The sequence below is a fragment of the Myxocyprinus asiaticus genome, chromosome 39 (assembly GCF_019703515.2).
Source record: "Myxocyprinus asiaticus isolate MX2 ecotype Aquarium Trade chromosome 39, UBuf_Myxa_2, whole genome shotgun sequence".
Taxonomy (NCBI): Eukaryota; Metazoa; Chordata; class Actinopteri; order Cypriniformes; family Catostomidae; genus Myxocyprinus; species Myxocyprinus asiaticus.
In genome coordinates this window covers 28,745,189-28,760,033 of record NC_059382.1, presented here as the reverse complement: position 1 = coordinate 28,760,033, position 14,845 = coordinate 28,745,189, and the positions used below count along the sequence as shown (strand labels likewise).

Genomic DNA, 14,845 nt, shown 5'->3' with positions numbered 1-14,845 from the left:
ACAATATACAGTATACACAAAATAAGAAGTCCCCTTCCCCATGTAATCAGTGGAAATAAATATGAAGTGTTGTGTTGACATTCAGCTGTCGGTTGATAGTTAGTTGCCAGTGTGTAATTAAGTGAAGTATAAAATGTGGGTCCAGTCTGAGGCTAATAAAATGCAGTGCTGATATATGTATCGTGAGCGATCAAGAGTTCAAAAGTCTGATTGCTTGGGGGAAGAAGCTGTCATGAAGTCGGCTGGTGCGGGTCCTGATGCTGCGATACCGCCTGCCTGATGGTAGCAGTGAGAACAGCCCATGGCTCGGGTGGCTGGAGTCTCTGATGATCACATCTGATTTTCCACAATTCATGTTGTCTGGAGTTCTTTGTAGACTGAATGTTCTTGGACACATATTTTATCAATGTTTTGTCTGTGGAAATATCCAAAAACACTTTAAACTGCAGTACAGCCCATTGAAAAGACTGTAAGTCTATCCCTCACAGCCTTGTTGTCATTCCCATTAAAAAGATGGCACTAGAGTGAATAAGGTCTATTCTAGAGAATCTTTTATTATTTATGTACTTATTTATTCTCACAAAAATAGCTTCGAAAATTATAGTGGTTGGAAAGAAGTTGGGATTCACTGTCAACATAATATGACAGAGGAATAGACTAAATTTACTGTCATCAATGGCTGCAGCATGTAACATGTTTAACCTTTCCTGTGCTGTACTTTTGTTTGTAAATCTAACATCTTGGAATGTCTGGTATTCTCACTTTGTGGTCATGCATTGTTGTGGATGAATATGATATAATTTGTGGATGTTTGTTAAACACATATTTTAAAGTGTATCCCGTGTATTATGGATATCCATTGACCCTAGAGCCATCCCTGAGTCCAAACAAGTTTGTTTTTCATAAGACATTTCGTGAGAGGGACATCTGTAGCTAAAACAGGTTAGGAGTCCATCCCATAATTTTTATTTAAATTTAAATGTAGCCATAGAAATAACCATCATGGAAAATTTTCACCATATTTCTAAACAAGTTAAACAGGTTTGCTAAAAAAAGGTTTTTAAGTATCTTGCTTCCAAAAGTTTGTGTACTAACATGTGCTGTCCCCCAACGTTTTTGTATCAGTTCAGACACATTCACCTTTCCCTCTAGATTAGTGACGGGAAGACCGGATCATTTTACTGACTTGAATCTTTGAGTCTCGTTCAGCAAAAGGAACGAATCTTTATTCATGTCATTTCGTTAATTTTGTTCATTTAAGCAGAATTAAATTAAAATGTTACATATTCAATAGCCAACCCCACCCACCCCCCAACCAACCCCAACACGTCTACTTATGCAAACTTTGATTATAGTCCCAATAAGGAAAAATTGATAATGCAGCCACAGACAAATTATGAGAAACAGAAAGATTAGTTCACCTCTGGAATCTTCTTGTCCGAGTCGTTCGATCGTTCGATGTGCATAGCAAATACGGTTGTCACGTGACAAAAGAACGAACGACTCGGACCAGAAGACTCGAGAGGTGAACTAATCATTTCTGTTTCCTGTGTGAGCAATGCATAGGGTATACGGCTGTCACATGACAAAAGAACGAATGACTCAGACCAAAAGGGTTGAAAGGTGAACTAATCATTTCTTTTCACGTAATGAACGGAGGTTGCGCAATGCACATGCGTGGCCAACACAAAATGAACGAATCACTCTCTGAGACTACTCATTCTTCTGAGTCACATAAAAGATTCGTTCAAAATGAACGAATCGTTCATGAATGACCCATCACTACTCTAGATCTACTGGGAGTGCTTTGCACAAGCAACCTCTGTGATTTGGTTTCTTGTCCTGTAGGAACCAGGAAGTATAATCGCGATCACTTCAACTTGGTCAGGCAATTCAGAGGTTGAATTTTCAGGGTTTGAGTTTGGGGATAGAGTCAATAAAATATGTATTCCTGTTGACTATATGACATCATTTCCAATTAAAAATACTACTCGCTTTTGGTGCCACTCTGTGGACATTTCACCCAGAATCTGGAGCTCACACCTGCCCATACATTCAACAACACTTCCAGCTTTGGGCACTCAGGATAGTGGTTCGAATTTCAGTAAGCACAGACCGATTTCAGCAGCAGAACTTTCGACCTACCGTTGCCGAATTCACAGATTCTTTGAGACTCACATTTTAATAATATAATGTAATGTTGTGGTTACCATCCTGGGCTTGTGCCTATATATACACACGCATATGTTTTAGCCTATTTCAAATATTGGATACAAATGTGCATTTCAGTGAACAAAACAGTTTGTTAAAGGACTTGAATTAAGTCAATAAAAACTGTGAATGATGGACTGAGCCATGCCTGGAAACCCACTTTCATTTGAAAGTACTATTGATTTACAGGGTAAATCTGGATTGATGTTTAGTCTGAAATAGATATGGCAGAATGTGTGTAAAGGGATCATTTAAACTGATCTCTTCCCATTCACTGAGTGCTTAATACACAACATACACTAGACATGCAAGAGCTTGCATCTGCAATGACTGCTTATATTGGTTTCTTTAAGTGCAGAAAGCTGTGACATTCCCCTTATTGTCTTTTTTACCGTACATTCTGCAATTACTTTTTCTTGTTTGAAACAACAAAACTGTAAACATGAATTTTTATAACTCTTTTTTAATATTACTTGTATGAGCAATATTAAATGATACATGATAATGATTCACTCAAATTTTCTCTAATATTTTATTATAATTAGTTGATCAAAAATACCTCTTGTGGTATGAGAGCTATTTTTATGTCAAGCACATTCCATCATTAGAGCATAATATGTAAAACTGAGGGTTAAGATTGCTCTAGGACTAGGTATTTAAAGCACTGTCAACTTATTCTATTGTTGTAAACTTTTCAAAGGATCTCAACACTCCACTCTCATATGGGTCACCAAGCATATTAACCTCCCTCACAATCCACTCTGTCCAGCAGAACTGGACTTATTAAAACATAATTTTGGGTTCAGCCATATGCTCGAAGCAACATTTAAATAAATGTCCGAATTAAACACTCTGGACACTTTTGCCATACCGTGTGCAATTGCGAGATAACGGGGTGTAACTTACTCTTGTAACCACCTCAGAGAATTTCATCTCCATCGCAGTGATCAATTGACATATCACAGCAAGATCCTCCAAGTCAGCAATGACCTTCATCAGCATTGCTGACATGTTCAATATCTCTTGCCGCATTTCCCTCATGTCTCTGACCGAATTGACTCCCTGGCTTGGGGCCTTATCGGGGGTGTCAGCTTGAGCACGTAAGTGTCTTTTAATGACTCCAGAGCCCAAGGATTTTGAATTCTTTGACATATTGTCCTCCTAGAACAGTTGTGGAACAGAGTGTATCGAATCTCACCGGTTTATGTCATTAAAAGTGTTAAAACTAGCAAAGTGCGCAGAGCTCGCCATTCACACATCCAATCCTCGCATGGTGTCACGTGACTCTCCTGTATTGGTTTTCTTAATCCTATTTAGGAATAAACAAAATGCACTCCAGTCCCATTGCAAATATTTATTTATTTAGTTACATTTAATTAGTTTTTGAGATATACAGCACACATATTTTACTGTACTTAATCTAAAACCCTCTATCCCATCTTCATGTCATTGGGAGGCTGACATGGAATCTGCGCCTGCAAAATTCCCTGTGGCTGGAGGTAATTGTACCTCTTGGGGGAAAAAATTATTAAATCAAAAGAGCAAAAACCACAGTAACAATATAATTACTTTAAAGCTTAGAAAAAGTACTGAATAGTTGGTGCTTTTATTTGGTACAAATTTAGTTGTCAGGAATCATTTAAAGCAAGTCTAAATGGGACCTTCTTTTTAATTATTTGAAATGGGTTATCAAGACAGGTCTTCATCTTGGTAATTTAATGTAATAATAATAATGCTCATTACATATTTTAAAGATTCAAAAGTCCTAAAATTTTTATCTCATTACCAGTGTTAGAATTTCCCCAGACCTCACTGCTATGAAAAATCTAGTATGCTAGCTGTTAACTAAAGTGTAAGTATCTGTCATTCATGTTAACTTTTAACCAACAACCTAGACATAAAATAGATACGTTTGAATTCAAAGGCATAAAAAATGCAGTTTTTGATGAACACTTCTTTCAAAACAAAATGACCATGCTTCCTTTTATCAAGCAGAGAGAGAACGTTACTGATAGCATTTGCTTAATAAATGTCATCAGTTTAACTTGAGAGTGTGATTAAAGAAACGTACAATTGCATGCAGTCTCCCCTGTTCTTACAGTAGCTCAGTTTAACACATTTTTACCATATTTCTCCAAAAATCAGCTCAGAAAATGTTAAAAAGGTTAGCAGATTGTGTCTCGGCCTACTCATGGGATATGTTAGGCCTTCAAAAAGAAACACAAACCTTTTACGGTAACAACTCAGAAGCTGTCTGACTCAAACAGTTTTATGACAATGGCCTCGTGTGGCTGTAATTTGATTGACCGAAGAGACACAGGGCCTTGTCGGTCAAGACCCGAGCTGGTTACGAACACACCACCTTTAGGTAGACTGGGAGCCCAATCAGGGTCCAGAGTGTGAGGTTCAAAACCCAAATTAAACAACACCAGGAAGTGAATGCAACCCCATGAGCGCAGAAAAGCTAAAGGAGGTGTGGCTGTGGAATTCGGGGTGGATGAGGACGTGGTGGCATTGAAGGTGAGGAATGAGAAACTGCCAAAATGCAGAGCCTCTTCACGAGCACGTGACTGACTCAGAGAGCGGAAGAGAGCTAGAGGTTGCTTCAGCTGACCCAGACCCTAAAATTAATTCAAATAAAGACAAACGTGTGAATGAAAATGAATACTTCATGGAAAAGTTCACCCAAAAAATGAAAATTTTGTCATTATTTACTCATGTCGTTCCAAACCCATATGACTTTCTTTCTTCTCTGAAGCACAAAAGGAACTATTTTTAAATATTGTTGTGATCCCTAATTTCTGTATAATGGCAGTTTATAGGACACCAAAGTGTAAAAAAAAGCACACAAAAGTGTAATATCATAGTCAGACTAATATTCCAAGTATTCTGAAGGCATACAGTCGATTTTGGTGAGAAATAACACAAAATGTTTGCTATTTTACAATGAAAATCTTTACTTTCACCACAGATCTCCTGTACTGTACATGTTCATAAGTGCATGAGAGAAGATTGTTCACAATGTCTCGCATTTAAACCTTGCAAAAGCGAAACAGCGCAAGTTCTCATGTACTGTAAATAGCACAAGTTCTCATGTGAACAGCACAAGTTCTCACATGAACAGTGCAAACTGTCAAGTGAAAAGCAAAGGATGTCTTATGAACAGCACAAGTTCTTACATGACCAGTACAAGTTATCACATGAACAGCACAAGTTGTCACATGAACTTGCTCTGTTCACGCATGAACAGCAGTTCTCAGATGAACAGCCCAAGTCGTTACATGAACAAAGGAAGCTGTTGCGTGAACAGCGCAAGTTGACACGTGAACAGAGCAAGTTGCCGCATGAACAGCACAAGTTTTCACATGGCATGAATAGCACAAGTTCTCACACGAACAGCACAGGTTGTCATGTGAACAGCACAGGTTGTCAAGTGAACAGCACAAGTTCTCACACGAACAGCACAGGTTGTCACGTGAACAGCACAGGTTGTGAAGTGAACAGCACAAGTTCTCACACGAACAGCACGGGTTGTCACGTGAACAGTACAAGATGCCACATGAACAGCACAAGTTCTCACATGGCGTGAAAAGCACAAGTTTTCACAAGAACAGCAGAAGTTGTAGCGTGAACTGCACAGGTTGTCACATGAACATTGCAATTTCTTGTGTGAACAGCACAAGTTCTCACATAAACAGCACATGTTTGTACATGAACAGCACAAGTTTGTGCATGAACAGCATGTCACGTGACCATCACTAATTGTTGCATGAACAGCTCAAGTTTTCCCAAGAACAGCACAAGTCCTCAAGTGAACAGCACCAGTCCTCACGTGAGCATCACAGGTTCTCAAGTGAACAGCACAAGTTCTCACACGAACAGCACAGGTTGTCACGTGAACAATACAAGTTGCCACGTGAACAGCACAAGTTCCCACATGGCGTGAAAAGCACAAGTTTTCACAAGAACAGAAGAAGTTGTAGTGTGAACAGCACAGGTTGTCACATGAACAGCGCAATTTCTTGTGTGAACAGCACAGGTTTGTGCATGAACAGCGTAAGATGTCGCGTGACCACTACTAACTGTCGCATGAACAGCTCAAGTTTTCCCAAGAACAGCACAAGTCCTCACGTGAGCATCACAGGTTCTCAAGTAAACAGCACAAGTTGTCGTATGAACAGCACAAGTTGTCGTATGAACAGCACACGCTTTCACATGAACAGCACAAGTTCTAATGTGAAAAGTGTCAGTTCTTGCATGACACAAGCCATTTTGAAAGAGCTTCTCTTTTGCACTTATGAACACGCACAGGAGAACTATGACAGTGGTCAAGATATTCACTGTGAAATAAGTCACATTTAATTTACACATTTACATTTACAAAGTTACATTTAGTTTTTCTCACCAAATTGTATGCCTTGGAATTTGACGCACAAATTGCAGTGACTACTTTTATGATACTTTTAGTGCTTTTTTAACCTTTAAAATTAGTCACTACCAACTGCCATTGTATGGAATTCAGGGATCATAACATTCTTTAAAACATCTCCTTTTGTGTTCCACATAAAAAAAGAAAGTCAAATTGGTTTGGAATGGCACGAAGGTGAGTAAACGATGACAGAATTTTAATTTGGGTGAACTGTCCCTTTCAGGTTCTGTGTAAAAGTAACAAAACTCACCTGCTGGTTTGCTGCTGATGTGTTCAAAGTACTATCCTAAACACAACAGATAATACATTGTTACTTCAAATTGTGACCACAACATTGGCAAGTCGGAGAGGGTTTCCCCATCTCACCTGAATTGGATTGACCTCATCTCCATATTTTATTATGGGTGTTCCAGGTAGAGTCATCATTAGGATGAGAATGGCTCTCTGCAGCTCCCATGGCACACCTCCACCCACCTGTGATTGGTGCAAACATATGACACATGGCATGCACAGCACATAGCATGTTCGCCTGTGTTACAAGATTACAAGAGTCTTCTGCTCTTTAATAAATTGGTATGGTCAGTTCTAAGAAATGCCCACTCACAGTCCAGCTCGGCCAGTCTCCCTGTGCAATCTGTAGACTGGCCTCCATGGCTTCAGCCACTTCAGGGACCGACAATGGATGGTGTGACGGAGGAATCAGTGACTTTGTAACCAGCTCCACCAGTGAGCCGTTAACAACATGGTTGGATGTGTTGAGCACTGGAAGAGTATTCCCTGTTTGCCACACCATCAAAATTCTTTAAAAATAATAATAATAAAAAAATACAATAAAAATTAATGTAACCATGGCTTACTTAAAGCACATTTATTTATTAATAGACATAAAGTATGCCACTTTCTGTTCATGTGGCAATACCTTTCATCATCCTGTGAACTGAACTCTTGCATCAGCACACTCCACTCCATTAGTGTCTGCAAACCATAAATACACATCCATTTTTACCCCGGTACTGGGCACTCGCTCCAAACAAAGATGTCAATAAAATATACAACCTTCTCCACATCATTTCTCAAATCCGAACGCCTACACACTTTTTCCACACAACCAGAACACATCAGTCTGTTTTCAGACGGTTTTACCTTTGCAGTGAAGACAGCGTCTGTGTCACAGATTGCAAACCCTGAAACACCTTGCTCCAGCCAGTACCTCAGTGAGTCCTGGAGAGAGAGATATGTTATCACATAAGCAATAATAAACCAAAGGTGGGCAGAATTATGACATAACCCAATTATATTGCACTGGAAAAAAGTACAAAAAGTACTATAGTGTACTAAAAAGTACTGTACTATGGTACAGTGATGGTATCAAATGGTACCTTTTTTTTTTTTGTCAAGTGTACCTTCTTGTTTTACATAATGTTGAGAGAGTGAACATACATTACCTGCATGTGCCCTGATGTATGGGACCAAAGCTCAGTGTCATTATTCTGCTGCTCAGACAGGTCCAATGCACAAAGGTCCAACATTATTTTTACACCTGAACCAAAGCAGGAATGTCTTAAATTTACTTATAATTAAAAGCATAGTTCACCCAAAAATGACAATTCTCTCATCATTTACTAACCCTCATGCCATCCCAGATGTGTGACTTTCTTTCTTATGCAGAACACAAACAAAGATTTTTTTTAGAATATCTCAGCTCTGTTGGTCCATACAATGCAAGTGAATGGTGACCAAAACTTTGAAGGTTCAAAAAGCATATAAAGGCAGCATAAAAGTAATCCATTTGACTACAGCGGTTAAATCCATGTCTACATAAGCGAAACGATAGATTAACAGATCAATATTTAAGTATTTTTTTGACCACTTTAACTTTCACATTCTTATTCTTTTCTTTTTGGTGATTCGCATTCTTTATGCACATCGTCACCTTCTGGGCAGGGAGGAGAATTTATAATAACTGAAATATTGACTTAAATACGTGGTTTCTCACCCACACTAATCATATCGCTTCTGAAGACATGAATTTAAACACTGGAGTTGTATGGATTACTTTTATGCTGACTTTATGTCCTTTTTGGAGATTCAAAGTTTTAGTCACCATTCACTTGCATTGAATGGACCAACAGTGCTGATATTTTATTCGTAATAATCTAATAATCTTCGTTTGTGTTCAGTGGAGCACAGAAAGTCATACACATGTGGGATGGCATGAGGGTGAGTAAATGATGAGAGAATTTACATTTTTGGGTGAACTATCCCTTTAACATGGCCTATAAATGGTCTAAAATCGATAAGTTAAACGATTACTACTAAAATAGATACTTAATTGTAGATTTAAAAACTAAATTGGACAATTAACCAAGTGGCATTTATGGTAGAGAAAGTATTGGTCAATTAAACCATTTCACAAAAATACGTTTGTAAGGTTTTAAATGATAAAACAATAGATATGCTTCTCAAAATTAAGCTAAAAAGTATTTGGACACTTTCTAGTTGTTAAATGTTTGTGGAACATGTCCATAGTTAATGTGCTGAACTACACCTGTGGTTACTGTTCAAAGACACCTGATTTCAAACATACACTAAAAATCACCTTGATAACAGTTGATTAAAAGTAGTGTAATTGCAGAAATGCCTCAGAAAAGTGAAGTATGGACTAGCATCATTATTTGTTTGCAGATGCAACTTGGTTTGATATTTTGTTAGCCAATGACATTCGAACACTTCTAAGTATCCAAATGCTTTTTGGGAGGCCACTGTTGATGACATTCTAGGCTGATAAAATATGGCTCAACCACATCATCTAGTGACTTTTAAGCGTAGCACAATCATGACCCAAAGCAGTGAGATGCTGTATTTATTCAAAACATGTAATGGTTACAAGATGGTGAATGCCAGAAATACCAAATACAAGAGCAAGTGCAGTAGTAAAGATAATTCACCCTGTCAATCTACCTGCTTTATGGCTTTCTATAATAAGCCGCTTGAATTGTGGAAGAGTGCCCAGCTGTTGGTCAATCTCTGTCAGGTTTAATAGGGAATCGTCATGTGGGAACAACCCCTCAAGGATCACAGCTCCAACCCCCAATGACTTCAGATACGGCAGCTGCTTAGACACCTCTGAATGTGAGACATACACCATAATACCGGCTTTAGTAATGGAATTAGCTATTTCTGCAGCACTAGCATCACCAAACGGAATTGCAAAAATAATAACATAATAAACAGATTACAGAAAACTCCCCCCATCTTCTATTGGTTGTACAAACAGATAGTCCCACCCCACACTTACACCATTGGTCGAGTCGATATTGCAATGACAGACTAAACGGGCTGCTCAAACAAACAGAGCAACGTTTTGATTGTCACACAGAGCCACGGTGTTTACATTTTTGGGAAAAAAATAATCTACAAATGGCTTACTTATAGTCAACAGTGAATTAAAACGAAGTTGATTGAACTAAGTAAGTCAGGTTTACTTAAAAAGACATTAAGCTCATTTAACAAGTTATATTGATTTATGTCAACTTTATGTTCTGTTTGAACAACTTTCCCTCTTAAGTTGACAAGTGAAAACACTTCCTTTGTTTTTTAGGTTGAAACAAGTTTTTTTTTTTTTTTTTTTACAGTGCAGAGCAATAAAACTGTCATCTGTGTGGACACTGTGTTAAGCATTTGTCACAACTGTGTTAAATGTCCTGCACTGTGGTTTCTGGACACACTTCATAAACCCAACATTGACTTTGACTTTGACATGTGGGTGTAATTTCAGTCATGATTAAAGATGGGTAAACAGACTGTTTAGAGAGCAGTAGAGGTGATGTGAAAGTAAATAAAATAAAACAAAATAGGGCGTGAAAGTCTTTTGAAATTACATAAAAAATGCAATTAGTTAATAATTAAATCTTGTTTTTCACTAACAGTGACTTTTGTGTGAAATACAGACATTTGATGCATTTAAAACATATTATTTTTCATGCTAGGTTAAAGCTGAAGTGTGTTACTAGGTTATTTTCAAGAAAACCGTGAACACGGTGTCTCTGTGACGCTACTAAAATTCCTCTGTTTGTTCTGAGCGGACTAATCCAGCACGACACAACAACACTGATTCAACCAATGCCGTGAGTTGAATCTGTTTGTTCAGTCAAAAGCAGATGGGGGGCCTGTACCATGAAGTTGGTTGAACAAACTTACAGAATTTGTTACAAGATTCTTACAGGATTCAGAGTTACAGGATTGGTTTCGAGTTGACAAATACAAAACCATTCCAACCCAGTTTAAATGGTAGCAAAATGCTCAATATAATCCTTTCTGTCAAATCAAGAGTTTGATCCTGCATTTAAGAATAGTTCACGAGGGGCCTGGGTAGCTCAGCGAGTATTGACGCTGACTACCACACCTGGAGTCGCGAGTTTGAATCCAGGGTGTGCTGAGTGACTCCAGCCAGGTCACCCAAGCAACCAAATTGGCCCGGTCGCTAGGGAGGGTAGAGTCACATGAGGTAACATCGTCGTGGTCACGATTAGTGGTTCTTGCTCTCAATGGGGCGCGTGGTAAGTTGTGCGTGGATCGTGGAGAGTAGCATGAGCCTCCACATGCTGTGAGTCTCTGTGGTGTCATGCACAACGAGCCACGTGATAAGATGCATGGATTGACGGTCTCAGAAGCGGAGGCAACTGAGACTTGTCCTCTGCCATCCGGATTGAGGTGAGTAACCGCGCCACCACGAGGACCTACTAAGTAGTGGGAATTGGGCATTCAAAATTGGGGAGAAAAGGGGAGGAAATAATTTTAAAAAGAATAGTTCACGTGAACGTGCACATGAATGAGTGACGTTTGCAGCAAACAGCCAATCATGTGAAACATGGAGCAAGTCCATGGGATCAACTTCTCCGCTGAAGGCTGATCATAATGAAAATATGAAGAATTTAAAAATAATTAAATAGCACAGCAAGAGATTGTTATAAACATAGGATAAATTGCAACACATTTACACTGCACAAGAGATCACTTTGAAATCATAAAGAATTAAAACTCATGATTTACACAGCACAAGGGATCACTGTACAATTATGAAGAAATGAAAGACATTTACACAGCAAGAAAAACGAGAGGGGACTGCTGGAAACAAATTCTGAATGTGATTAAAATATAAAACAGCTGATATCTTGATGCGTAAGTAAACTTGTATAAGTCCACAACAAGAATATACAGACTTAATAATTGTTTAAGTTAAACCCTTAATTTTTAAAATAAATGCTTTTAAATTAATTTAAATGAAAAGCTTTATATAATTTTGTACTATTAAAAATCAATATAGCATTGCATAATTAATAATACAAAATCAAGCACTTATATGAGAACTATGGCATATTAAAAAAAGATTCTAGCAACATGTCAAGCAATAAAGACGTATTTGGTGTGCCGATGTGGTTTTATTGAACTTCAAGTGAAATGATGTATGTTCATCTCTAGTCCATGAAAGGAGTTTGGGTGGCATTCAAATTCGAAAGGAATAACTTTTATTTATTTATTTTTATTATTAGTTATCTGGCTTCCACATCTAAAACTTCTCAGCAAAAAATAAATAAATAAATAAAACATTCTGCCTTAAAAAAGTAGGCTAATGTGTCACAAAAGTGTATCTATTGCTATTATTGATACTTCTGTCAATTCTGTTTTTGTTTATTCTGCCTTACTTACGGCTGATACTGCTGGTCTCTGTACTGTCTACATCCATGAAGAGTGCCGGCTGCAGGCGAAAAAACACATCCCTCTGCCACCAGTGCAGTGAAGGATACACAGCCCGTGGGGTCTGAATGATTATTGCGATTGCAGTGCCGAGCATAATCAGCCAACCGATCCAAAAGACCAGAACTAGACGAGAGCGAAACTTCTTCCATCCTGGTCCACCTGCGCACTTCTCCAGCTCCTCTTTGCTCAAGGGCTTCCAGATGTACTGGTGGACCTCTGGTTCAGGGATAAGGAGAGGAACAGTCTCTGACCCGTCCAGAAAGGTGAATCGTCCTCCAGGTGTTGTGCTGCCATAGCCTGGATCACCTTCAGCTTGTAGTGGCATCTGATGTCACTGGACATTTGAGGAGCCATGGAGAGGAGATCATATCAAATCATACATGATAAATATTGTTCAGATGTCTTTTCCATGGCAAACCCAAACTAGATTCTCAATTCTGAACAATTATGTCTTTTGCCTATAAAATTACATCAATACTGTCACAGTAGTTTTTTGTTTTTAGTTACATTTGATTTGATGTTACACAGTTAAGTTGTTCCATTCATTTGGGCACAGACTAACCACTTGCCTTAAAGAAATAGTTCACCCAAAAATGAAAATTCTCTAATCATTTACCCACCCTCATGCCATCCCAGATGTGTATGACTTCCTTTCTTCTGCAGAACACAAATGAAGATTTTTAGAAGAATGTTTCAGCTCTGTAGGTCCATACAATGCAAGTGAATGGTGACCAAAACTTTAAAGCTCCAAAAAACACATAAAGGCAGCATAAAAGTAATCCGTACGACGGCAAAAGTTTAATCAACGTCTTCTGAAGCGATCTAATTGTTTTGGGTGAGAACAGACCAAAATATAACTCCTTTTTCACTAAAACATCAGTAGTCTCCTTGGCGATCATGATTTGAAGCTCGCTTACACTTTCTAGTGCCATCTAGCACTCTGTGCATGCGTCGAGCATTTAGAGGTGTAATCAAGCTTGAAATAATGATTGTGCCTAGATTGTGCCTTGCAATAGCAAGATGTACAGTGAAAAAGGTGTTATATTTTGGTCTGATCTCACCCAAAACCGACTGGATTGCTTCTGAAGACATGGATTTAACCACTGGAGTCGTATGGATTACTTTTATGTTGCCTTTATGTGCTTTTTGGAGCTTCAATGTTTTGGTAACCATTCACTTCCATTGTATGGACCTACAGAGTTGAGATATTCTTCTAAAAAAAATAGCTTGTGTTCTGCAGCAGAAATAAAGTCAAGCACATCTGGGATGGCATGAGGGTGAGTAAATGATGAGAGAATTTTAATTTTTGGTTGAACTTTCCATTTAAATGATACTTTTAAAGATTTTAAAGTTAATCTAGTCAGCTGAAATATAAACAACAAAACAATATATAATTGTTACAAACTATACTAGTTAAAATAGTTCAAATCCCAAGTTCAAGTGGTTCCTAGTATTAGTTGTAATTACAGTACTTACTGTACCTGTAACAGGAAAGTAAGTGTGACAAATTCAAGCCTATTCATTTGCAGTAGAAAAGTCTTCCCAGCAGTATACTGCTAGTCACAACAGGCAGGACCTTTTTACTTAAAATTGCAGTAGAAAGCCTCATTCTAGTTCATAAATTGCACCTTACCTGTTAGGAACGTCTTAAAGTGAAAGATCTCTGATTGTGATGGTTGCTTTTGTTTCAGTTTTCAGTTTATTGCCATTACAAACACTCCATTTGTTTAGTCAATGCAAATGAAGAACAGGTTCAACTGACCTTCTGTGAGCTCCAAATGCTCCTGTATCCTTGAACTTCTGGTTTTAACACTCTTCTAAAGTAAAGGTATGTCAGGAACACCAAATATAGGGTTCAAGCAATTAGTATAGAGGTGCCATGACCCATAACACTTCACTAACACATTCAACAGAGCTTGTGGTACATTGGCTTTTGGCCAAGTAACATAGCAGAACCTTGTAATTAACCTTTGTTTGTGTAAGTGTGTGTGTGTGTGTGTGTGTGTGTGTGTGTTGCCTCTTCGTAAAACAGAGTGTCGAAGTAATAATAAACTTAGCCTTAAACTTTTTTGGTCTTTTATTACAGCACATATGTTTAGCGTTACTACCGTTAGTGTTGCTTGATACAGAAACCTGCTGGATTCACTTGTTGATTAACATGTAGATAAATCAATGTACTTCGCGTTTTGACCACCAGGGGCCGCTGATGTCCATTCTAGAGAATCACAAATTACAAAGAAACAACTTTTAGGCTTTCCATCCTGGAACTTCAGATCTCATAACAACAAACACTTACAAACTGACATAGAGAAAAAAAGTACTCTTAAACAAAATAAACCCCTTTAGTCACATCTTTATTGGTGCATTTGAGTCATAAAAATCATCATTTAAAAAAAAAAAAAAAAAAAAATATATATATATATATATATATATATATATATATAT

General features: G+C 38.0%; 1 protein-coding gene across 2 annotated transcripts; it reads right to left on the bottom strand.

Moving 5' to 3' along the window:
* Nucleotides 1–3,556: 3,556 nt before the first annotated feature.
* Nucleotides 3,557–14,168, bottom strand: si:dkey-202g17.3 (4F2 cell-surface antigen heavy chain). 2 transcript variants are annotated; one of them, XM_051679369.1, is made up of 10 exons: nt 14,034–14,168; nt 12,350–12,734; nt 9,602–9,766; nt 8,086–8,180; nt 7,784–7,861; nt 7,560–7,615; nt 7,245–7,440; nt 7,007–7,114; nt 6,891–6,926; nt 3,557–4,832 (listed from the first exon to the last, which is right to left on the bottom strand). In XM_051679369.1, exons 2-10 carry the CDS (start codon nt 12,723–12,725, stop codon nt 4,455–4,457), a joined length of 1,488 nt encoding a protein of 495 aa, XP_051535329.1. In that variant the 5' UTR covers nt 12,726–12,734; nt 14,034–14,168; the 3' UTR covers nt 3,557–4,454. The 2 variants fall into 2 exon arrangements, with proteins under 2 accessions (XP_051535329.1, XP_051535330.1); XM_051679370.1 differs by lacking the exon at nt 14,034–14,168 and adding an exon at nt 13,882–13,903.
* Nucleotides 14,169–14,845: the final 677 nt, after the last annotated feature.

Bases quoted from the DNA above. Each gene is read 5' to 3' on its own strand.
- si:dkey-202g17.3 (XM_051679369.1), bottom strand. From the start codon at position 12,725: ATGCCACTACAAGCTGAAGGTGATCCAGGCTATGGCAGCACAACACCT. The intron at 9,767-12,349 runs GTAAGTAAGGCA...TCTCACATTCAG, and splicing joins AGAGACCAGCAGTATCAGCC to AGGTGTCTAAGCAGCTGCCG. The intron at 7,862-8,085 runs GTAATGTATGTT...CTCTCTCTCCAG, and splicing joins ATACATCAGGGCACATGCAG to GACTCACTGAGGTACTGGCT.